Source organism: Lagenorhynchus albirostris, chromosome 2, assembly GCF_949774975.1.
Source record: "Lagenorhynchus albirostris chromosome 2, mLagAlb1.1, whole genome shotgun sequence".
Classification (NCBI taxonomy): domain Eukaryota; kingdom Metazoa; phylum Chordata; class Mammalia; order Artiodactyla; family Delphinidae; genus Lagenorhynchus; species Lagenorhynchus albirostris.
In genome coordinates, this window is record NC_083096.1 from 178,040,811 (window position 1) to 178,064,317 (window position 23,507).

At 56.9% G+C, this 23,507-nt stretch overlaps 1 protein-coding gene across 2 annotated transcripts in view; it reads left to right on the forward strand.

Moving 5' to 3' along the window:
- Positions 1 to 23,507, forward strand: part of CASZ1 (castor zinc finger 1) — a 128,557-nt gene that overhangs the window by 10,203 nt on the left and 94,847 nt on the right. Inside the window, exons 2-3 of one of the 2 annotated variants that reach the window (XM_060141466.1) lie at positions 2,251 to 2,405; positions 2,673 to 2,834. In XM_060141466.1, coding sequence (XP_059997449.1) covers positions 2,720 to 2,834 — 115 coding nt within the window. In that variant the 5' untranslated portion in view covers positions 2,251 to 2,405; positions 2,673 to 2,719. Of the gene's footprint in view, positions 1 to 2,250; positions 2,406 to 2,672; positions 2,835 to 23,507 lie in introns of those variants that run through there. The other variant, XM_060141465.1, reaches the window with a different exon arrangement.

Consider the following 23,507-nt stretch of genomic DNA (forward strand, 5'->3'; position numbering starts at 1 on the left):
TGCTGACCAGGATTCTTCCTGCTGCCGTGGCCCTGGGGCCTGTGCTGTGGGAGGGCCCTGTCCACGACAGGCCCTGTGGCCTGCACCCTGGTTTGGTAACTGGGTCAGGCTGCTTGGTTGGGGACAGTCCTGGAGCAAGGCCGCACCCTGGCAGGGCTGGAGGATGGCAGGAGTGAGGAGGATGGAGGAAAAGGAGTCCTGGCCGCACCCTTTATTCAGTTGTCCTTGATGCCAAAGCTGAGAAGGTCCCTCTGCCTTGGGCAGGCCCCTCGTCAGCTGGCGGAGGCCGGACAAGGGCCCCACCAGGGTCTGGAAGACCCTCTTCCCCTGTAACTGGAACCCCCTTCTGAACCAGTCATGTTCACCATTTATGTGTGGTCAGACTCTGGTCTTTCTAGCTCTTTGCCTTTTCTCTGGGGAAACGTGTGTGCCTGGAAGGGGAGGAGTGTCAGCCAGCGGTATAAGCAGCTGGCTGCAGGTAGGGTAGCGGTCATTCTGTGGGATGTGGGAGTGGAGCGCCCCGCCCCCGGCAGAAGTGTGTTCTGGGGGTGAGGATCTGTAGGTGATCACCCCTTCCTCCAGCTCAGAGATGTTTGGTCGGTGGGTGGGCTGCCCCGGGCATTAGGGATTCTGGACCAACAGTCAGGGGAGGGTCAGAGCCCAGAGGAATGAGTCTCCCAGTGGCCCTGAAGTTCCCATTAAAGTGTTTTTTCCTCTTTTTTAAAGAAAAAAATATTCCCAAACTGGAAAACAAAGGAAATCCACTTCCCCCAAATCACACGAAACTCACATTAGGGGCCTGGCGGGAATCCATGGAAACCAGGAAACCCGCTGTTAACCCTGTGTGGTGCTAAGGGGTGGGGTGGGACGTGGGCTGCTCCAAGCCCGGGACCACTGTCGCAGGCCCTCCCTGACGCTTCTCCCAGGGAGCTGGTCTCGGTGGCACTGCCCAGAGCGGAGGTAGGGTGGAGCTGATGCTGGAAGCTCTGGCCTTCGAAGCACCAGCTCCCCCTTCCACTCATGGCCCAACCTTGGGAGGCAAGAGAGGAGGGGTTCATGCACTCCAGGGAGGCCCCAGGGGATCCAGGAGCTGGGCCAAGTGGGAGAACCTGCCAGGCAGCTGCCCACACCGTGCCACACTGTGGAATCAGGGCCGAGCCCACTCACAGGCCAGGCGCTGTGGGTACTGCAGTGCCCCGGCAGAGAGGGAAGGAAAGGACTGGCGTTTCAGCCGCCACCTTCCCTCATGCCAGCCTTGTACGCAGGGTGGGTGTGAGAGCAGACGGACAGCGCCCTCGGGGTTCCTGCAACCCACTCTCACATCCGTGAGGCTGGGACTCCAGGCCTGGGAGGTTGTGTGCCGAGTTTGGTGGCGGTGTGTCTGTGTTTGCACGCACGTGGGCTAATTTTTCTAAAAAGGCTGAAAATATTTACAGGTTTGAAGTTGAAACGCAAACAGGAAAAGCCCTTTAAAAAGTGAGTGTGGTGGATATTCAAAACAGGAATCACCATGGAAACACCACAATATTTGCTTAAATTGACACAAAGGTTGCCGGTAGCAGGGCACCAACTTTCTTTGGCCACGTTTTTTTGGCTCGACACCTATCACAATGGAATCTCCCCCTCTTTTCTTTTTTATGAGATGTAAGGGCACGGCACCAGAGTGGGGAGGGGGAAGGAAAGAGAAGTAGCCAAAATCACCGTCCTGGTAGCTGCAGGGACACCTGTTGATTCCATTTTTAGAGACTTCCCATAAGGCCATCAGGGGGTCATGGGAGCAGCTGGGAGCCGGTGGAGGGAAAGTCTGGAGGGAGCAGGAGGTTGGGGAGGCCAAGGGTTACTTTGGTTGCATGGGTCTGATCTGGTTTCCAGTGTCAGCTTGATTCATTGTCAGGCTGACCTTTCACCTCAGGTGCCAAATCTAGGGTGTGATCGCTCTGTTGTTACCTGGGGTGGCACCGGATTGGCCTATTTTTGTTCCTACCTGTTTGATTCTTTTATTAGGTGCGACGACTGCATAGCAGTTGGCTAATAATTGTGCAAAGGGTGCATTTGTTGTAGGGTCAGGCATGGCACGTACCACGGCAATGCCATCTGCAGATTGGCAGGCAAGGTCCAAGAATCTCTTACCTCGCTGGCCTGTTGCCGGGCAAGGTGTCCGAACCTTGCCCTCCATTGTCCTTCTCTCTGAGTAGGTTTGTGGGTCTCAGTTGTAGCCTAATAATCTGTTTTCCTTTCTCCTCTTGGTAGGCAAACAGACCTCGCTGAGTGAAGGCAAAGACCCTCTCCAGCCCACCTGCCTTTCCCGCTGTTACGGCGTCGACCCGTCCTATAGAAGGGGGTCCTGCAACTCTTGTGGCGTGTGTTGGAATGGACTTCGGACCCCGGCTTCTTGGGATGCAAAGGTAGCTGCTCCCCACTCCCAAGATGCCACTGGGAAACGTGGGCGGGAGCTGTGATCGACCAGGTCAGGGCTTCCTTCTTAGGGGAGGGACTGCGTAGGCCTTTCTCAGCGGTGGTAGCTTAGCCACCCCAAGTGAAAGTGAGAATTTGCAAGTTCGAGAAAAGAGCCGGGGCCTAGGAACAGGATATCTGCATTTTGGCCCTGGCTCTGTGGTCGATTCACTGCTTTTTCCCCTCTGGACCTCTGTTTTCCCACCTGTAAAAGAAAGAGGTTGGAATAACTGACCCTGAAGAATCCTCCCAGCGTTACCATTGTATGACATTGAACGGGGCCAGCAGTGTGCAGGTTCTCCGGGTGAGGCCTGTGCCCTGGCAGACACTGCTCCTGGAGCTACGTGTCAGGTCATTTCTGCACACCACCTCTGGGAACGGTAAGTCCAGCCTGTCTGTGTGTGCAGCGACTCCTGCTCTGCTGTGAGCTCATGCATGACTTGCTGGGGCTCTCCTGGTGGCCCGCCAGCCCAGGCAGGACCCTCCTTAGAGAAGAGGCCACAGGTATCTTTGGGCCCCGGCTCAGAAGTAGCCCTTGCTTAAGGCAAGTGCTTACACCTGGGGTGGGTAGCCTGTAGGGCTGGTACTGTCAGATATTTACCTACAGGTGTCAAACTTGGCAGTTCTTGGGGTGGAGGGTTGACACACAGCATGTGACTTACCATGTATTGATCATTAGTCAGTATTCTCTCAAGATCCGGAGGGAACCAGCCCAGAGGGGTTGGGTGTTGGTAAAGTTGACAGCGTCTTAGGGTGGGGGCTGAGGCTGAGGGCCGAGAGCGTGGCTGGGAGGGCAGGGCTGGGGGCTGCTTCTCTTGCGTGTGCCAGGCTGGAGTCTGCGGCCCCGGCTCACCCACCTGTGCTCTCCCTCCCGTGCTCTCCCTCCATGGGCGCCAAGGGCAGACGTGTCCTGCCCCTCCCTCCAGTGGCCAAGTGCTGCAACTCTGGACTTTGAACTCGCAGGGAGGAAGCACTTGCAGAGATGTGTGCCTTGCTGCCCACTGGGGTGTGAGTGGTCCCCAGAGCTGCAGGCCTGGTCGTTTGGGGCCATGCCACCTCGGGAACTAGCAGAAGCCCTGGGTAAGGCCTAGAGATTTGCAAATCAGATGTAAATGTGGCGTTTGGTTGTGGTGGTGGAGCAACCACGTGTCTGAGGCTCTTCTTCCTGGTGTCCAGAATGCGATCACCCTCCAGGAACTGGTCCATCCACATTTAAGATGTACGGCTGTTGTCCCCTGATGGCGATGGGGCCATGTAGGCTGTTGGTTGTGCAGCCCTCTGGCCGGGTCAGCACCGGCACCTGTACTTCTCTGCTCCTTCCCGGGCTCTTCTTGCTCCACCCTACTTCCCTGATGATCATGGGTCTTGGGATGGCAAGCCCACGCGTCTTTGAGCCTCTGGATGATCTCCCCAGCTCCCTGTACCCCGTGCGTGAGCAGGTTGCCAGAGTGCCTGTGGAGCCCCTTTCCAGGGGGCAGTGTTTGCTGGTTCTGTCCTCAGCGGCAGGCTTTTTGTTTTCTTCATTCCCTCGGCAAAACACGCCCGTTAGTTTTTCCCTTTCTGAAGTTTCCACTCATGGTTGACTCGCAGGGGCCATGCCAGCTGGGATTTGCACCCGGCATGGGGTATGGGCTCCCTGAGTCCTCTGGGACTCCTGCATCCTGACACCGGCCGTCTTGGGCTTGATAATGAAGCTTGGGAACTCAGAGGGCTCCAAGTGGGAATGTCATGGCCGAGCCCCTTCTCACTCACCCGGCCCTTTGGTCACAGGCTAGGATCCTGTGTGGCAGGGGTGACCCGTGGTCTCAGAGGTGGCCTGCCTCACCACACCAGAGTGTGGGCTTGGGGTAAGTCTGTGCTCAGGCCTGGTCTGCAGGCCTGATCCTGTCTGACTCGGATTCTCCCCACTTCTGGCTATGCCACAGAAGATCTGGTTCTGTTTATTCAATAGTTATGGAGGGCCTGGTGTCTTCCGATCACTAGGGATAGAGTGATAAGACGACCGGCTCTCATGGAGTTCTGGTTGGGTAAGCAGACAAAAAACCAACCCACAGAAAACAACAAGGAAATCATTAGTGCGGAATGGAAATGGATGCGGTGGTGGGAAGTGACTGGGCAGTCAGAGGAGGCTCCTTTGAGGAGGCGACAGTTAGCTGAGATGGAAGGATAGGAAGTGGATAGCCATCCGAAGAGCGGTGGAATATTTCAGCAGGGGAGAACTAGTCTGGAGGAGCTGAGGCTGAGAGCTCAGGGAGCTCAGGGGACAGAGAGAGGCCCCAGTGCTGGGAGGTGGATGGGGTGGGGCTGGGGTATGTAGGACATGATGTGCCAGGGGAAGTTGGGACTTTATTCTTTGGGTGACAGGCAGCTGCTGGAGGGTTTCAAGCAGGGAGGTGAAGTGATCTGATTTTGTTTTAAAAAGATGGCTGGGGCTGCCGTGGTGAGAACGGATTGGCGGCGGCACGGGCAGAAATGAGGAGGCAGCCGCCTGAGTGGGAGTCTGAATTCAGCCACTGGGTTAAATTCTGCGATGGGGCTTTTGGTGATTTTAGGAACCAAGTGGAACCTTTCTCTTCGCCCTGGGAATGTCCCACAGACAGGTTTTTGTTGTTGTTGTTCCTTTCCTCCATTTGACATCAGTAAAAGTGGCTGAGACAGAAGGGGGAAATGGGGAGAAGGGGGCAGGGTCCATGTGTATTTAAAGGGAAAGTAAAGTGGTCTTGCTGATGGATTGAATGGGGGAAGAAGAGACAAGACCCCAGGGTGACTCTTGCCTTCCAGGCCCCCGATGCCTGGCCCTGCGTCTCCTCTCTCTCACCTGACAGTGCCAAGGGGAGAAGCACCACCCCGGGCGCTGTGCTGGTTGCTAAGAAAGCTTGCTGGAGGGCATTAGGCGCCCCTGGGTCAGCACCATGTGGAGGGAAGGCCCAAGGCCTGCTTGCACCTAGCACCGATTTCAGCAGGGACTTTCCAGCTCACTGTCCTTCTGGCCCTAAGATGCTGCACTGAAGACTGTTTCGTGCCTTTGCTCCACGGGTTCTGTGCTGGGTCTGAGGTTGGGCCTAGAAGCTCGTGTAGTTCCTCTCACTGTGGCTTTAAATATGATCTCTGTGCCTGGATGCACAGAACCTCAGCTGATCAGCTTTAAGAGCTGAAAAATGGGTTTGTCTAAGACCCCCTCACTTCCAGACGGCCAGCATAGTCTCCAGCCCCAGTTCATGGGCAGGGGTCCTGGCCGTCTCTCCACATGGAAAGTCTTTCCACAGTTCACAGTGTGAATTGCCGTAGGTACCTCATCAGACTTGACCTAGGCCACTGTCCCTTTTTCCAGGGTTCCTGAGCTGAGGCTCCACTCTCCTGGGTCCTGGTATCATCTGCTTGGGCCAGGACAAGGCAGGCAGTCCCAGCAGCGACGCTGTAACAGCCAAGCCATCCCCGACCCCCCTGGGTGGGTGCTGCATAGCCCAGACAGCAACCAGAGCCTGGCTGGAGTGAGTGTGAAGCTGTCCCGGCCGGCTGTGGAGTCCCCAGTGAGGACTTGCCCATGCTGGCAACATATTCACAGCGATATGGGCCAGCTCAGCCCTCCAGGAAAGCTCTGGAGGCCTGACCTCCGGGGGGAGTGACAGGAGGGAGCAGAAGGGCAGGCTGGCGATGACGTCGTGCGGGGGGTGATGGGGATGTCCCAGACGCGCAGCTGGTGCCTCTGGCTCTAAGGGGGTGTCAACCAGTCTTCCTGGGTGTGTCTGCCGGCATCAAAACACTGGGCTGAGCCGTGGGGGAGGGTGCGTCTGGGTGGGCAAGCGTGTGTGTCCGCGCATGCATGGGAGGCTCTTCTGCTTTCTGCCTCCATGGCCTGCACTAGATCCATGGCCTTCACTCCTAACTGGACTGGACAGTTCTAACTCCGTCCTCCAGGGCTTTGATCTGGTGTGGGGCCGGCCGCTCCAGAGCCTGCAGCTGGGGTGGAGGCGTGGAGGGGCGGCATCTGGAGAGGGAGGTCCTGGCTGAGGGGAGCAGGGGCCCCTGTCCTCCACCCCCCCGCCAGGTGACACCCTGGATCAGTGGACTCCAAGGTCGTAGCCACTTTGTACTGGGCAGAGACGTGATGGGGAGATGGTGTGGGAAGAGTTACTGATCCTTCTGGCTTGTAATCTGTGTGAGGATTCTGCCTGGTGTTGCCGACATCCCTGCCTTGGGCCTCCTTCCCCAGGTCTCCTTTGTGCCTCCCGCCTTCCTAGCAGCGTTGGAAGCCTCTGGGTTCCACCAGGCACAGACCCAAGGGGTGAGGGATTGGGCAAGGCTGGCAGCGCCTGCCCGCCTGGAGCTACCCAGGGTGATGCGCTCGCTCCAAAGGGGACAGCGGCCCATGGCTTTGGGAGGGTTAACATCTCGTGGACGAGGGGAGAAGCACTCTGCCCTGCCTCCGTCCTGTGACCTTGGAGCCTCCACAGGAAGAACACGCTGGCGTTGGAGAAGCAACGGCAGGTTTTGCACACGAGGGGAGTCCCAGTGGCTGGGAACGCGTCGTCTTCTCTTGCGGATCTTCAGGTTCCCCGTTCTGTCTTCTCCCAGTTTTCCTGACCTCTCTGTTTCTAGAATCCACCCAGGTATAGTCCTGGTCCGGGAGAAAGTCCTTCAGCCCAGAGGATACCACGCTGAGGCATGAGGCCGCCCCCCTGGGCCTCCCCACACCGTCAGCTGCTGGTTCTCTGTTAAATCAGCCTTGGGGATGGTCCCCACCTTCCGCTCACCACCGAGTTTAGTCTGGTTTCTTGGCGCTTCAGGAGTAGGAGCCTTTTCTGACCCTGAGCCGCCTTCTGGTAGCCTGCGCTTGGGACCCCTGCGGCCCTGGGCGGTTGAGGGGAGGGAAGGTGTAATTAATCACTAGTTTCTTCTCCAGAAATGCTAATCGAGAAAAGCAATTAAAAGTAACTTTTTTCCCTTAGTAATCTGTGTTGAGAGCTGGTAATGAAGTTTAGGGCCGTTGTGACTCAAATATTTCAGCTTCACCGACTCAAGTCAAAACAATCCGAGCCCAGGAGTTTGCCAGCAGCAGAGCTGGGGCCGGGCAGCAGCTGGGAGCCCTGGTGTTCCCCCTCGTCACCGTCATCCCACCCCGTGCTGTTTCCCGGGCAGAGAGAGTAGCAGTCCCACCTGGTAGGGCAGGGTTGGGGTGGCGAGGAGATGGGTCCCCTAGGACATCCCTGGGAGGCCCAGAGCGTGGAAATGCATCTAGGGGATGCTAGGACCAGGATACAAGTAACACTTGGTGTGCTGCAGAGCCAGGGAAGGGTGGGCTCGAATAGCATTGTGGGGGAAAAGTGGGTGTCTGGGGAGCCCACTGAGGTCGGCCAGGGCTCAGCCACATGGGACTCAGAGCCAGAAGAGGTGGTGGTCCAGATCCTGACCTCTAACCTCCAGGCGTTCATTTTTCGTTTTCGTCCGTCAAGCATTACTGATGCTTGATGACACTACAAACCGGGTTGGAACTGCAGCAGTGAACCAACAAGGCAAGAATTCCTGTCCTTGTGGCATTAGCATTTTCGTGGAGGGAGGCAAATGATAAATGAGTTAAAGCAATAAAGTAGATGTTGGATGGGATGTGTGTCGGGGAGAAAATTGAAGCACGATTGGGGGATAGAATAGAATAGGGAGTGTGCGTGGCGGTGGATGGCTCGTCAGCTTAGGTGTGGCGTCTAGGGAGGGCGTCCCTGGGATGGTGACATTTGGGTAAGGACAGAAGGAAGTGAGGGAGCGAGCCACCCTAATTAATATCTGGGAGAAGAGGGTTCCTGTTGGGGAACAGCAAGTGTGAGCTCCCAGAGGCGAGAGCACCCCTGGCACGTTGGAGGACAGCAGGGAGGCTGGTGTGGCTGGAGTTGGGGAGATGTCGTGTGAGGTCAAGGGGGTCGGGCAGGGTGGCCCCCAGATCCTGCAGGCCTTGGAGCCATCGTGAGAACTCAGGCTTTTGCCCTGAGTGGAATGAGAAGCTTTTTGAAGAATTCTGAGTGACGTGATCTGCTTGGGCACAAGCTCTTTATTAAAAAGCAAGACCCACTGTGGCTGGCTGCTGCTCCCATGGGCCGCCTGCGCCCCCGTCCAGGTGCGTCTGCACGAACCCCCGAGCCCCCTCCGAGGTGCTCTCCTGAGCGGACGTGAGGAGCGCAGAGGGGCTGTCAGCAATCGCCCTGCCCCAGCCCTGCTGGCCGCCACAGCCCCACCTCGGGGAGCAGTTCAGAAACGGGGTCTTGTCGCTTTAAGCTGCCCCTGGCCCGGCTTCCCTGGCCTGCTTTATCTGAAGTCCAAGCGTGTGTTGTTCCAGGACCGATCTGCTTTAGCTAATTAATAATCTGACAGGAGCCACCCAGGGGATTAGCCGCTGAGCCGAGCTCCACCAAGCCCCAGCAAACGAGTCCGGTACTCCTTGGGGACATGGAGGTGACTTTGGGGGGTGCGGGGAGAGGGGACCCCCACAGGTGAGCCATGGTGTTGGGCAGTGCAGTAGTGGCCAGTGAGGGGAGAGGGCGGGTGGGGGACAGTTCTGCACAGGGCCCCTTGAAAGGAGACTGCTGTCTCGAGACGGCGGGGGGGGGGGTCTCTGCCCCCTCGCTTCCAGTCCTGCTTGCCCACCAGAAACCGACCCCACCGGCCAGGTGCCACCTGCTGAGGAGTGGGAGAGCATTGCCCGATTTAGCGAATAAAAATACAGGATGCCCGGGGAGATCTGAGTTTCAGACAAACAGCAAATCATTTTCAGTGTAAGTATGTTCCATTTTCAGTGTAAGTATGTTCCATGTTCCATGTTTTGGACATACTTACACTAAAAAAAGTATTCGCCGTTTATCTGAAATTCAGAGTTTGCCAGTGGTCCTGCGTTTTCTCAGGCAACTCTGAGCACCTAGGGCCAGAGGCTGTGGGACTCCCTCCCTGGAACAGCCTGGAGCTCCCTCTGGAAGAGGCAGAGCCCTTGGGGGGCTGCTTGGGGGCTTGGCAAGCAGGGTGGGGCTGTGGCACAACGACCCCCTCACCACGGTACGGGGAGAGGAGGTTGGAGCGAAGGTCAGCCACCTGCCAAAGTCTCCAACCTCTGTTTGGGCCCAGGTGGCCCTAGGCTGAGTGGAGTCCAAGTTCCCTCCAAAGGCACTGTGGTCCCCGGGCTGGGGAGCAAGTCCCAGGGCCACTTCCGCCCGGTGAGGCTGGCGTCTGGGATCAGTCCGTGGCGTCTCCTGAGGTCGAGGCCTGAAGTCCCTGGGGTCATCTGGGTTAGGTGGTCATCCACTAACGGCATCTGCTCTGAGCCCAGGGAGAGGACAGAGGGATGGCTCCCTGTGTGGGAGGGGGCCAGGCCAGGTCAGGCACGAGGTCAGGGACAACAGCCTGCTCTGCAGGGCCACCTCCATGTTGTGAGGCCTCGCGGCACTGACCAGAAATACCCGTCTGCCCACGTCTCTGGCTACCTTCAAGGCTGCCAAGCAGCCCCTTGCCAGCTTCTTAGGGAGGATGTGCTATCCACTGGAACTAGGCTGCCTGGGATGTCATTCCAGGGGTGGGGAGGGGTCCTTATTGGAAAATGTGATGGCATCCTTACTGCTCCCTCTCATGACCTCTCTCACCCGGGCTCCATTCCCACGGGTCAGAGAAGTCAGGGCAGCGAGAGGGGACTGCTGCCAGCTGGTGGTAGTCCAGCCTCCTGCAGCCAAGGGGCCTGATGCCCAGGTGGGCACTGCCCCTGAGGTGCGAGCTCTGGCTCCCGCTGTGTTCTCTGGGAGTTAACAGCATCCTGTGTAGGGAGTTCTCTTCTCCCCCAGCCCCAGGCTGCCCTCCTCCCAGCCTTTCCCAGCACAGCCAGCTGGGGAGTCTTGTGGTGGGAGCAGAAGGGGGCTAGGGGTGCCGAGCCAGGGGGAACCTCTTCCGCTTCCCGAGCTCTCAGCCTCTTCCCCAGCGTGCCCCGCGGTTTGGCCCTGTTTCGCAAGCCGTCTGCTGCCCATGCTGCCTCTGACCGACATCGTTAGCATGGGTATTTATATTTCATTAACGACATTAAGCCCAAATGGCATTAAAAGCAAAGCTGGTGATAAATAGCTTATTAATAAACAGGGAGTGCTCCGTGCTGCCTGGCCTCTCCCAGCCCTGCATTAACCCTTGCTGCCCCAGATAAAGATGCTTCACCCCAAAGATCATCCCCATGAAGATGGGCCCGGAAGAGCCGGTCACCTGTCTGCGTTCTCCTGACAGCTCTGAGGTCAGTGCCTCTGGGATCCTGGGCGGGCCAGTCCTGGGTCACTCAGGCTCACGAAACCTGGCCAGACCCCTCACAGCTTCTGATCAAATCATCATTACCCTGTCCTCACTAGTTTCGATTCTGGGCATAAAAAATTCAGGGAATGTGGCTTTCTGGGCTGTAAGCTCAGATCTTCCCCATTACTTTGTAGCGCTGTCTGAAAGGAAGCTTATAGAATATTTCGAATCAAAAAGAGTGATGCTTATGAAAATAACAGCAACAGTCATGATCTCAGTGAACGTGTCCTGAGCGTAACTGCGAGCAGGCCTTCTGCCCATCACGCCACACGCACCAGCTCCCGGCCACCCCGAGGGTCGTCCAGCTCAGGCTCATTTTTTACGTGGGAAAACCGACGCCAGAAAAGTGAAGCAGGGTCACCAGCTAGAGCCCACGTCACACAGCTGCGGGCACCGGGGCACAGGCTGCCGCGCGATGCTGGGCTCCAGTCACTGTGCAGTCTTCCCCGAAGCGGGACCTGTTGCAGAGGGCCATCCCGCCTCCTGGGCCTCGGACCTTCCAGGGCTTCCCAGCTGCGGCTCCAGCCTTGCCTGACTCCAACTCCTTGCCCTTGGGACCCCACTGCTCTGTTGCTCTACACCCCTGCCTGGCGCAGTGTGCCCGCACCGGCTGGCCGTCTAGAGGGCACAGCCATGCGCCTTGCAGGCCACCACCCCTCCGAGGACCTAGAGGTGCCAACAGAGAGCCAGTGGTGTGTCCGTGGTGCTGTAGAGGCCCCAGTAGGCTTCTGCTTCTGGTTGGAGCAGCTTCTATGTGATGCCCTCCTGCGGGGAGGGGGCACCGGCCAGGCCTTATTTGTTTGGGGCTTTAAGTTGGAGTCTCTTGGATGTAGAGCCATCTCTTAACATTTCCAAGAAATAGGGGCAGACTCAGCCCTGGGTCCCACCCGCACCGATCCCACCTCAGCTCCCTAACTGAACTGACTGAAGGCAGGAGGAGAAACTGGAACCTGTCTGAACTTCGGCCCCACCTAGAACTCTCAGTCCTGCGAGCCTGAACCAGGGTTCTCACGTCCTCCCTGCCCATCTGGGGCTGTCTGGGCCCAGGCCTGGCAGAAGGGGAGAAGGGGCTCTCTCGGGGTTTTGCAGCATAGAAGGGAAAGATGCAGGGGAGCCTGAGGGGAAGATGCCGTGTGGTTCCAAGGGGAGGATGGCGGTAGAGGGCGCGTCGCTGGGACCGTCTGGTTGTGTCTGGTGAGCACCTGGGGAGGATGGAGAGCTAATTAATTATCAGGACTCCTGCAGCCTCTGCCAGGGGCCTGGACTGCTGCTCTCCACACATTCCCAAGCTGGGAAGGAAGTTGGTGAGCAGAAGCCACAGGGCTTCTCATCCAAGAGGAATTCCACTTATCCCAACAGTTGGAAGTCTGACCACCCGCCGCAGAGCAAAGCAAGCAGGAGGGGAGCGGGCAGGAGGCCCTTCCTGACTGACACGATAACTGGGACTGCCTCGGAAGGTCGGGTTCACTCCTGCTTCTCCTCCTGGGAAGACCTTCCAGCTTGCTGTGGCCGTGCAGGCCTCGGACATCACAGCAGGGCATGGCAGGTGGCTGGGAATGGGGTCATGCTTGTCACCTACATTACACTTGGCATACATTAAACCAGCGCCCAGAGAACCCAGTACAGAGCAACAGGGGAAAAGAGGTCAGCCAGGCCTGCCCCTGCCTAGATCTAGTGGTCAGACAGGAGAACTCGTTGGGAGAAATGTGTGATGGAGAGAGACAGACTTTGGAACCAGGCCGACCTGAGTTGCAGTCAGGCCCACCGTTCTGTAGATGTGTGGCCGTCACTTCACCACGCTTAGCCTCAGCTAAGCGTCCTCCCCTGTAAAATGGGCACGGTAGTACCTTCTTTGCAGGAATGTCATCTCTAGAGTGCCTGTGACAGGGCCTGGGACCCTTAGATGCTGAATGAGGGATAGCTGCCCCCCTGTTGCTGTTAGACCTACTCCTAATCTGTTGTGTTCAAGTTCTGTTTGAGAAAGGGGAGAGGAAATGGCTAAAGAGTACAGTGTATAATACAGCAGGGCACGGCCTGCCACTCTGACTGGGAGCCAGTCCACTCAATGGGGATTCTGGAGTCTGTCCTCCTGTGCTCGGCTTGGAAGGGGCAGGAACAGAGGAGAGCCTGTGAAAGGGGAGCACAGTGTACCCCACTCTCGGCGAGTGCCCGTTCTAAAGGGGAGCCACGTGTGGGTGTGACACTGGTTCCAGGCAGCTGTGGGGAGCAGGACAGGGGCCTTCAGCGTGGTTGCCCCTGCTGCCTCTGATGCCAGCTGTGGTGAAGCAGGGTCTCCCTCTCCCCCACTTGATCGTGCCCACTTGTAGTGCACTGGGCTTTGGTCGTGAGCCCACTTCACCATCCTGCCACCGTGAGAAGGCAAGGATCGGGACGCCAGCATCTGCTCCCTCCTTCACGTGGGCTGGGGTGTGTTCTCCTGGGCTCCTTCGCAGACTCTGGGTGGAATGCCTCCCTCTGACGCTGGGGCCTGGCCTCTGTTATGACGTTAGTGGAGGCCACTGCTTCCGCCACGTCTGGCACATGCTGGTCTTGGCACTTAGCAAGTTCCTCCCACATGTGGGATTTGATTGGCCCACTGGGTTCTGTCTGTATGAGAGGCAAGAGCATGGACACACACCCTGTGCAGGCCGCGACCTTCCCAAGCACAGCGTATCCTTTTCTTGCCAGCCCCACCCTTAGTCGAAGGTCACCTGTGTTCTTCAAAGGCCAGAGGCCGGACAGGGACTTGGCAGGGGGTCACGGAGTGGCTGGTGCCTCCTTGCTTTCCTTGCCTTGGTGGAGTGGCACAGCGGCCGGGGGTTTCGGTCACATGCCACCTGTCACCCAGAGGATTTCTGAGAGCGCACCTCTGGTTAGGAGGGTCCCTGCGGGGAGAAGCCTGCTTCGCCCACAGGATCTCAGAGCCACCCAACTCCACACGGGCCCAGGAGAGGGGCTGGGGAGGGGGTCGCAGCCTGAAGAGAGCTCCAGGGAGTGGGTAAAGTGCTGCTGAGTGGGAGGGTTGGTCCGTGGCCAAGGAGCTGGGCCTTGTGGCTTGATGGGCAGATGTTTGAGTGGGTCAAAGTCCACTCCAGACCCAAAGCTTTCTCCTTTCCTTGCTCCCTTGACTGCAGGGCTGGTAGAAACAGCTCACCTTCCCCTTGGCCCATGGCGCTCTGACCCCAGGCCAGCCTCCGTGGGCTGGAGCATAGGGAGGCCCTGGGAGAAGGACCCCGGACCTGGGCTGGCCCTTGCTTGGGGTGTACGGTGCCCTCTTGGCTCTGTGCCAGCCGCCACGGTGGGCAGTGCCCGCCTAGCACGCTGATGCCCGTCACAGGCAATGGTAGCCTTCATCTGAAGCCACTGGACTTGAGGGGAGGGAGGAGACCACATGCATATTCCTTCCTCGGGGAGCTTTCGCCTACTTTCATTTTCTTTTCGCCACTATTTTTTCTTGGGGTCTAATTAAAGACTTGGAGCCACTTACAGCCTGCGGTTGGCTTTTATTTGGGTCCTTGGCAATTACCTCCTGCCCTAAAATAAGTTTCGATGGAGCAGGGGTAGGAGTTATCTTTTTAGCCAAGTTCTCAGCTTTACTTTTGCCGTGTGTATGTGTGTATGCGCATGTGTGTGTGACGGAGTGTAAAGAGGCCTTTCCTCCGTCCCCTTTTCCAAATCCTGCCTCCTACCCCTCCTTCTCACTGTCCCCATCTCAAGTGTCCTGCGGCCAAGGCTGAGCCTGGACAGCAGGAACAGTATGTCCTCAGCATCGCCCTGCCTGGAGGCAGAACTGTGACAACAGGCAGGTCAGCTGCTGACTCTGTCCCAGTTTCTTCACCTGTGAACGGGGACAGCCGGGCTGGGCCCGCCAGAGGCTCCCCTGCTGTGCTGCTCTGGAAGGAGACCTCTTGCCACAGTGGAGTAGGTCATCCCTGGGGTGTGGGAAGCAACCACCAACGCCAACAGGCCGTGCTTTCCCCTGCCGGTCAGCACGCCGTGTATTTGGATAGCAGCGTGTAATCATGTTCCCCAAGCTCTCTCCCCGCTTTACCCTCCTTGTCCTCCCGGCCACCCTGAGAGCAGCGTGATCACCCCCACTTTATAGACGAGGCTCCCTGCAACCAGAGATAATTAGTGGCTTTTCTGATGTCACTTGGCTTATAGGGGATAGAGCCTTGGGATTCAAACCCAGGTCCTCTGATCTTCCAAAACCCACCAGCTGCATAACCAGCTGCATAATCTGCGGGACCCAGTGCAAAATAAAAATGCAGGGCCCCTCTTTCTAAAATTAAGAATTTTACGATGGCAGCTGTAGGACATTGAACCAAGCACGTGCCCTTCTGAGCCTGGGGCCCTGTGTGACTGCGTGGATTGCCCACCCAGCAAGCTGGCCCTGCCCGCACCCCCTTGAATCCCCTTCACCTGTTTGCCTCTGTTCCCACCTGCCTGGTGAGGGGGCAGGGAAGTTACATAGGGGCCACCTGTGTTCTGTTTCCCTGGCCTCTGTGGCTTTTCCCTGCAGATGCAGTGCTCAGGTCCTCCCCGGTCTGGGCCTGTTGAGGAGGCACTGTACCTTAGCATGATACAGGCTTTCTGGGCTTCCCTGAGCCTCTTAGGGTCCTCTAGGCCTATTTAAGGCCGCCTGAGACTTTAGGTCAGTCAGAGGTGAGGAAATCAAAAAAAAGGACAAAGAGGATTTGGCAAGAACTCTCCTGGGGTGGAGGGTACAGATTTGGGGGGATCAATCCTTCCAGTCCCACTCAGGAATTCTACAAGGTCTACAAGGTCTCTGTCAAACTTAAGCGTCAGGTGACCTGCCGAAGTATCCAGGTCATGCAGGGTTCTAATTGCTGTGTATGGGGTAGAAGTTCAGGCAGCCATCCTTGGGCTAACCTGGAAACTTCCTAGCTGGCTGTTGGGGACTTGGAGTAGCCTCGGAATCTTGTGGGGTTCACAGAAGTTTCCCAACAATGGGTGGCTTGATGGAGCAAATGGCTGGGCGTGTGTCCATGGGTACACTGGCATATGTCTGCGTTCTGGTGAGGACACAGCTCTCTGTGTGCTGGACAGCTATTTAAATAAGAGCTGTCAGGCTCTTGCCAGCTTCCCTGGAAGGAGCAGCCTTTGCCTGCCCATCTCGGGACCACGGACCTTGTCAGTGCATGCCTGCCCTTCGTCTGTCCTGCTAAGAAGGAGAAGAAGCCTGGGTACCAAAGTCCTGGAGCTAATAGCACCCGACCCCCGGCTCTCCCTGCTCTTCTGCTTCCTTCTAGATTCTAGACCTTGGGTGAACTTCAGGATGAAATGTGTCCTAAAAGCCACAGCAGCTGTTTTTATAAGGGGGGGGATCAACTTTATCTAAAATGGGGGGGACGGGTGGGGGTGGGAATCCCATAGGCAGAAGTTCTGAGGCACTTTGATCATAGGAGGGAGAGAGTGCCCGAGGACTCTCATGCCATCCAAGGACTGATTAGATGGCATGCCAAGTGTATTAAATTTTGCAGACATTTTAACAGCAATATGCTAGATAGTTGGGTGTCCCCTGAGGCAGCTGGATTTTTTATATCCTTCACAGAAGGTCGGAACCCTCTTCTGCCTGCCTCCCCCCTCCACCCCATGCTCCGTGCTTCTGTCTCTCTCTCACCCTCCCTTTCTTCGACAATTTTCCTTGCTTCTTGCTCTCTGCTCATAGAGAAACGAAATGACACCTCTGGTCCCTGCCCAACAGAGGGCATTCCGTCCCTCCTGCCCTCCTGTCAGGAGATAGGGGGTCTCCAGGGCAGGGGGTGGGTACGAATGGGGGACCTGATTTCTATTTTTTTCTTCCCTTTCCCCTTCCTTCTCCCATTTTGGAGACGGTCATAAGACCTTCTCCCTCCCTGCTTATTTTTATAGGAAAAAAAAGGCAGGAAAAGAATCCATCTGGCATATGAATAATTGAAATGGCTCAACTCTGTTCCTGTTGCTGCTGTTTCTTCTCAGCTCCCCCGGCCCCCAGCCCATCCCCCTGAGTGCGGGTCTCTGAGCAGAGGGTGTGCGGGCATTCTTAGAAGGTTCTCGGCAGAGGCCCGGGGCCCTCCTTAATCTCAAACCCTTTCTCCCCGTGAATCTCTAGGTGTGGGTGGGGGGCATTTGGACATGGGGTTGATTTTCCTTCTCGTGCGGACAGCCGGCCCCTGGCTAGAGTCTCTCCAAATACCACTCTAACTAGAATGGTTCCTTCGGCCCTTGGGCCTCAAGGGACAGCTTCCCCTGACCCTGATTTCCCCGAGGGTCCTCCTGGATTGTCCGGTTCCAAGCTCCTTTCCCCCGGTCCCCACCCCTGTGCCCTCGGCTTCAGCAGCCTCGGGGCTCCTGTTTGGGCCCCGCAGGCCTCTGCGGGGCTCACTGCACCGCCGTCTTAGCACTGCCTCCAGGGGGCTGCTGCCAGCCCGCACACCGCAGCGCGAGCTCTAGCAGCTTGCTCAGAGGTCTCGAGCCCTCGCCCACCCACTCCCCTTCCTCTCCCGCCCCTCACCGTGCCCAGCCAAGGGCTTTCGCATTCTTCACTCTGTCTAACACAGCCTTTGGGTCCGGAGCCGCGAGAGCCAGAGATTTTTAAACTTCTTTCCACCGAGTTGGAAAGTTGGGAGAGTTGGGAGAAAGCACAGTGGTCGTAGGTTGGGGCAGGGGCAGGGGTGGGCAGGTAACGGACTCAGCCTGGCTAGAATCGGCTGCCCATTCCCCTTGCGGAGGCCGGACCAGCCGCACACAGAGCCGCCATGTCCGGCCCGAGAATCCACTGTCTCTTTAAAACCATTTAGAGGAAGAACTTTAGTGCATTAATTCTAGATGAAGATGGGTCTCCAGATGACAGGCTGATCCACGTTATTCCCCATAAGACAACTTCCCCTCTCTCCCCCTCCCCCTCCCACCTTCCCGCCCCCTCTGCCCAGCGCTTTGTCGTCATCCATGGCTTGTGGACGCTGACCCGGGGAATATGTGCATTACGTTCGAAAAGTCAGTACTTCTGTGTGTCTGTTTGGGACCTCATGTTTGTGTCACGTGTGAGGTATTGACGTGCAGCCGTGGGTCCTGTGGTTGTAAAGTGCTGTGAGCGAGTTCGTATGCATTTCCGAATGGCCCTGGGGGTTGGGGGGAACGTGTGGGTCACTGCAAAGTGGTACGGGGCGTGGGGGGGGGTCCCTTTCCCCGGAGCTTTCTGGGTCAGGCACATTAAGGCTCGTAAAATGCCTCCGCAGAAAGAGGGTGTGAGCAGCACCGAAAACATTGGAGCTTTTCTGGGTTTGTAAAAAAAAAAAAAAAACTACCCACTAAACAAAAAATAATGCAGATGAAATTCAAATCAGATTTGTTAATATATAACTATAGATGTGTGTGTGTATGTGTGTATATATGTCATTTATAAAGACTCCTACACATGTTGTAAAAGCTGCAAAATGTCTGGCATTCCAGGGCCTGGTACGAATAATTAGATATTTATATCCGATAAAACTGGTTTGATGGGGAAATCGTTTGCCTCCGTGCGGATTCTCAGTTGAGGACGAGTTTCGGTGGTTGGGTTTGTTTTTTTCCCCCGACAGTAAAACCAGGCATTTGGCACCAACAAGTGTATTTCCCGTAAATACCTAAATCTCTCTTTTTCCACCGTGGGCTCTGCTAGATGAGCCCTGTCCTGCCAGCCCAGCACTGCTCTCCTCTCCTGCCTTTGCATTTTCGCTGGAGAAACGTGTGTGCGAAGCCCCCTCCCGTCACCCTGAGCCCGAGCTCCAGGCCTCGGATCGGGGAGTCAGAGCTTGTGCCCCTTGTGTCTGTCCCAAGTCCCCACCCTCCACCCACTGCCAGCCTCGGGGCCCACGCCAGCGGGTCTTCTCTCTTCTTGTCTTTGCCCTTTTTCCTCTGAACAGTTCCGTGGAGCGGGGCGTCTGCTCTCGTTCCTTAAGGCCCAACCTAAGTACTTTTCTGATTTCTTTGATTACCTTCTACCCCCAGTTTTCAATTTGTCTCCCCGCTTGCCTGAGATCTGCTTGACCTCCTGGCCACTGCCTGCAGGGCCTCTACCGCAGTGTGGGGCGGCCCTGGGGAGCCAGTCTGCCTCCCTGCCCGGCTCGGGGAGACCCCCACCCCACCCTTGTTTCTCTTCCATCTGTTTCACAGTCGGGAACAGATGGAGCCAGAAGGAGCCGTGGATGGCTGTGCCCGCCCTCTCCCATTCTACGGATGGGGAGCTGAAGCCCCGAGTGGGGCAGCTGGGGTTCCTCATGCGTGGTAGAGGGCAAACTGGGGTGGGAGGCGCAGCCCCCTGACTTTCAGCTCGTGCTGGGAGTGTGGATGACACAGACCTCACCCTGCCCCTTGGCAACCGTTTCTCTGAGACTTGGACCAGTGGTCTCACCTCTCTGAGCCTTGCTTCTCTGTATTTGTGACTTGGAATTGGTCATTCTCGTCTGTACAGTCGCTGAGAAGAGAAAATGAACCAACACATGACAAGCTCCTAGGCCCTTCCCCATAAGTTGGTGGTGGTCGGTGTTCACCCTGATTGTAAAACGGCAACCCGCTGTGACCCAGGGCTGAGCCTCGCCCACGAAGGCGACACCCACGTGGCAGGATTGCCTTTGCCCTGCCCCTTTCTCCCTGTGAGAGGCCTGTCACCCTTTTGGGAGGAGCCCGGCTGGGATCAGAGCACCTTGCAGCTTCCCGGAGGTCAGGCCCTGACTAACTTCAGCCAGGAAGGAAAGGCCGGGAACGGTGGAGGCAGAATGCATGTGCTGGAGTACTGAGGTCTAATCAGGAACTGTAACCCCAAAGAGAGGGCCCTGGGGAAGGGGAGGGGTGGACTGCAGCGCAGTTCAAGGGCTGGTGCCATTGTTCTGACAAAGGCCCTTCAGATCCAAGATCTGAAGTCTCCTGAAGGGTCTGTGGGAGGACAGAGTGGCCAAGAATGCTGGGAGAAGGGGGAATGGGCCCAGTGGGGGTGGGGGGCGCCCTCTGGAAAAGGTCTGTTAGCCCAAGTGGGAGCAGTGAGCTTAATTACAGAGCGGCGAATGCAGTGAAAATAGACAGCCCTCAACGTGCGGCTGGGGCTGCTGAGCTGGGCCACCCTGGCCACGCCAGCCATGCGCCCCCCCCAACTCCCCCCCCACCCCGCTCTGGGGCCCGCCTGCCCTCCTGCACCCTCACCAAGGGCACTGTCCTCCCAGGCGGTTCAGGCCCCCGGGAGGATGTTCCCGCCAGTGGCACACACAGAACGGCCCCACGTGCTTCATCTGCACCCGCTCCAGAGAGCAGGAGTGACCGACCAGAAGCACACCCAACCAGATCGCACGCGTGCATCTCCCGCAGCTGTAGGTTTAACACACACTTTACACAGAGGGGATCGGCGCCTGGCCTGAAAATAAAAGCGCCCTTCAAAAGACTCTTGGGTGTCCTGTTTTTTTGTTGTTTTGTTCTGTCTTTCTTTCCTCTTTCCCCAAAATTAAAAAAGAAAAGAAAAAGAAAAACTCAACGAGAGGCAGAGCCTGAGCTTCCTATGACTGGCTCTCAGAGAAGCCAGTCAAATCTCCCCTTGTTGAGAACATTTTGACAGCATAAAATAGCTGCCGGAATGTGACTTTAGTGAAAAGTAAAAAAAAAAAAAGAAAAAAAAAAAAAAGAAAAAAAAATCCTTCCTTCATGCATATGGAGTTTTTTGGAAAAAAAAATGGTATTTTAATGCTTTCTATTAAATTGGGACTAAAAGTGGTGTCTTAATTTGCATGCATTAGCATATTTGCATATAGATCACTGAAATGGTAGAAGAGAGAAGAGCCTTTAAATGAAAATTCTTTTAAAGGCACAGGCCTGCCTCCCTCTTCATCTCCCCCTGGGATTTATGCCTGATCTTTTCTTCTCACCTCCCACCCCACCCTCTGTGTCCTTGCTGTGAATGGACATGGACGGGAGAGTCAAGGCCCTAGTCTCTGGAGCCGGCTCAGGGCGGAGTCGAGGGGCTGAAGACAGCCCTGGTCCTTGGTCACCCCATGGCCTTGCAGCTCCCAGGGCAGGTAGGACCCCATGCAGGCCTGGCTGGGCTCCCTTGTGTCATGGCAGTGGCTCTGGAGGAGGGGCCTGTGTTCACAGCCAGCAGGCAGGTGGCCTCGTGCCCTTGGTCCTCTGCCAGCCATTGTCCTTCCTCCTCTCTTACCCCTCCCCAGGCCATGTTGATGCTGTACCAGCCTGCCAAGGGGCACTGTCCTGCTAGCCACTGGCCTGAGCCCTTGGCCACCTGGCACCAAAGGAAGGTCTGTGGGTACTCCTTCTGGCATCTTCCCCTGTGTCGGCTCTTGGGACTGAGACCTTCCCCATCCCCTTCCCACCTTCCTCAGCCGGAAGGCCCATTCACTTATCTCTGGTTCAAATGTCACCTCCTCAGAGGTTGCTGAGGTAGCCCCACCTCTCTCCTCTGTAACTCTGTTACATCCCTTGTTTTATTGTCCTCTAGAACTCTTTAGTTGTTTAGCTATTTGTCTGGCCCCCTGAAGGCAGGGCATTTGGGTGGCTTTGCCTCTTTCACAGCTGTACACCTGGGACAATGTCTGGCACATGGTGGGGTTTAGGAACTAGTTGTTAAATGAGTGAGGGGGGCGGGGGCACGACCCCTGTCAGGCTGAGGCTGCCGCTGGAGTCACTGTCTGGCTGGACACAGTGCCCCCAGGTACTGAGCCCCGGCCTGCTTGGGATGCCCTCAGCCTGGCAGGAGGAGTGGAGGCCAGGAACTGGTCAGCGCCTTCCAGTCTGATCTGAGGCCCTAAAAGAGAGTGCGGCAGCTCACTCTTGTTCCTTTGGATGGTAGGTTGGAGCCAGGCCTGGCCCTGGAGGACAGGAGGCCAGGGTGGCTTGTATGTAACTTCCAGCCCAGGGGAACAGGGGTCCCCTTGTGGCAGCCTCAGGAACCCCAACGCTACAGCCAATGGAACTCCCTCTCTGGCACCCTTCCCCCAGGTGTAAGGCATTGGAGGCCCCCAGAAATTTCCGGGTGAGCAAAGGAGAGCCCCAGTATTCTGTAACGACGTCGCCTTTGCCGGCTGGCCCTGGTCTGGGGGGCAGGGTCCTAAGGAAACCCCATCTCTCTCTGCGTTGCGCAGGGGCCAGCCAGGGAAGTGAGGTCTGGCCGCTGGGCTCTGCACATCTCTACTTCACCGCCCTGGTCGGCTGGGCTTTCTGAAAGGCCCCTCCAGGCTGACGGCAGCCTCGGGCTCCATGCCCAGCCCAAGCAGGGAGGGACTAGGAGGGTGAGGGGGACGCCCAGGCTTGGAGCGGGGCTGTGCCTCTACCGCTAATGAAAATCGGAAACCAATTGAGCAGGACAAGGTGCCCAGCCAGCAGGTTGTGGGAACAAGGGGCCTAATGGATGTGGCTCGGGGGGAGCGGCGGGGGGGCGGTGTGGAGCGGATGCCTCATTGATTGCCCAGTGGCTATATTTATCCACCTTGGGTCTGTGGCCCTAGCAGCTGGATGGTGCAGGGATAAATAAATGGCCACTAAAATATTCATGAGCTGCACATGCACATCCGTGGTCAGGGGGACCACCAAGGGCCTTCTCTTCCTTCCTTCGCCCCATCTGCAGAAGCCTTTCAGGAAATTCCTCCCACCTGGGCCAGGTGAAGTGTGGCACAGCCCTGCTGGGCACTCAGCTGGCCCAGGGACCCTGAGGGAGCGCCTCCTACCCTGGGCTGGCTGCCGCTGCATACTGGCCCCTGCCTTTCCTTTGTCCCCACGTTTGCTCCCGTGCTCCCATGTCCCTGTCCCTTAGTGATGTATTGGGCATGTTGGGCCTTGCTGTTTGCTTGACACTCTGTGTCTCCACTAGGCCGTGTAGTCCTCAGGGACAAGTTTGTGGTTCATTGGTCCCTATCTCCCACATGGCCTGGCAAGGTGCCTGACACAGCCTTGAGAAGGCATTGCACAGGATGGGTAACAACTCAGAGGTGGCTTTGAATCTCAGCTCTGCCCTGTCTTCAAAAGTGACTTAACTTCCCTGGGACTCAGTTCCCTCATCTGCAAAATGGGACTAATAACAGAGTTGCTGGTGCTTCCTAAGTGTGGGCCTGGGACTGCCTGCATCAGATTCCCTGGTGGGGCAGGTTAAGAACTTGGATCCTGGGTCCCTCCAGATCCAGAACCAGAATCTCCGAAGCAGGGGCCTGAGGCCTCTACAGGTTTAGGGACCTTCTCCGGTGATTCGCTGCTCACTAAAGTTTGTAACTCCTGTTCTATTGCCTCATGATACCTGTGTCTGGGTAGCAAGTGGGGTTCTCCTCTGTGTTCTCCAGAACCCGAGAAATGGGGCCAGGAGCGTGAGGAGAGAGGCATGCTTCTGAAGCATTTACTGACCGGGGCTTCTGGTGAGGCTGCCTGGCCTGACCAAGCTGAATTTGGTCCAGTAGTGCTCCATGTCAGGGCCTAGAAGTGCTGCCAGCACTGCCCATCAGCGATGGGTGGCTGGGACCAGGGCAAGGGCATTTGGGGCACGTTCCACTTTCCAGCTGTGGCCTCTTCAGTATTCCCATGACTTGGGCAGGGTAGTGCCAGGCAGAGCCCCAGAGGGCCCAGGCATAGTGCTCTGTGGGGTCTCTTTCGCCTTTGGCTCTCTGCAATTCTTCCCCATTCAAGGAAGGCAGGTTCACAGTGACTTGCCCCTGGCTAGGAGGGAGTGAGGTCAGTAGTGTAGTTGCCTATCAGAGCTGGCTAGCCAGAAAAGCTCATCCTTCAGC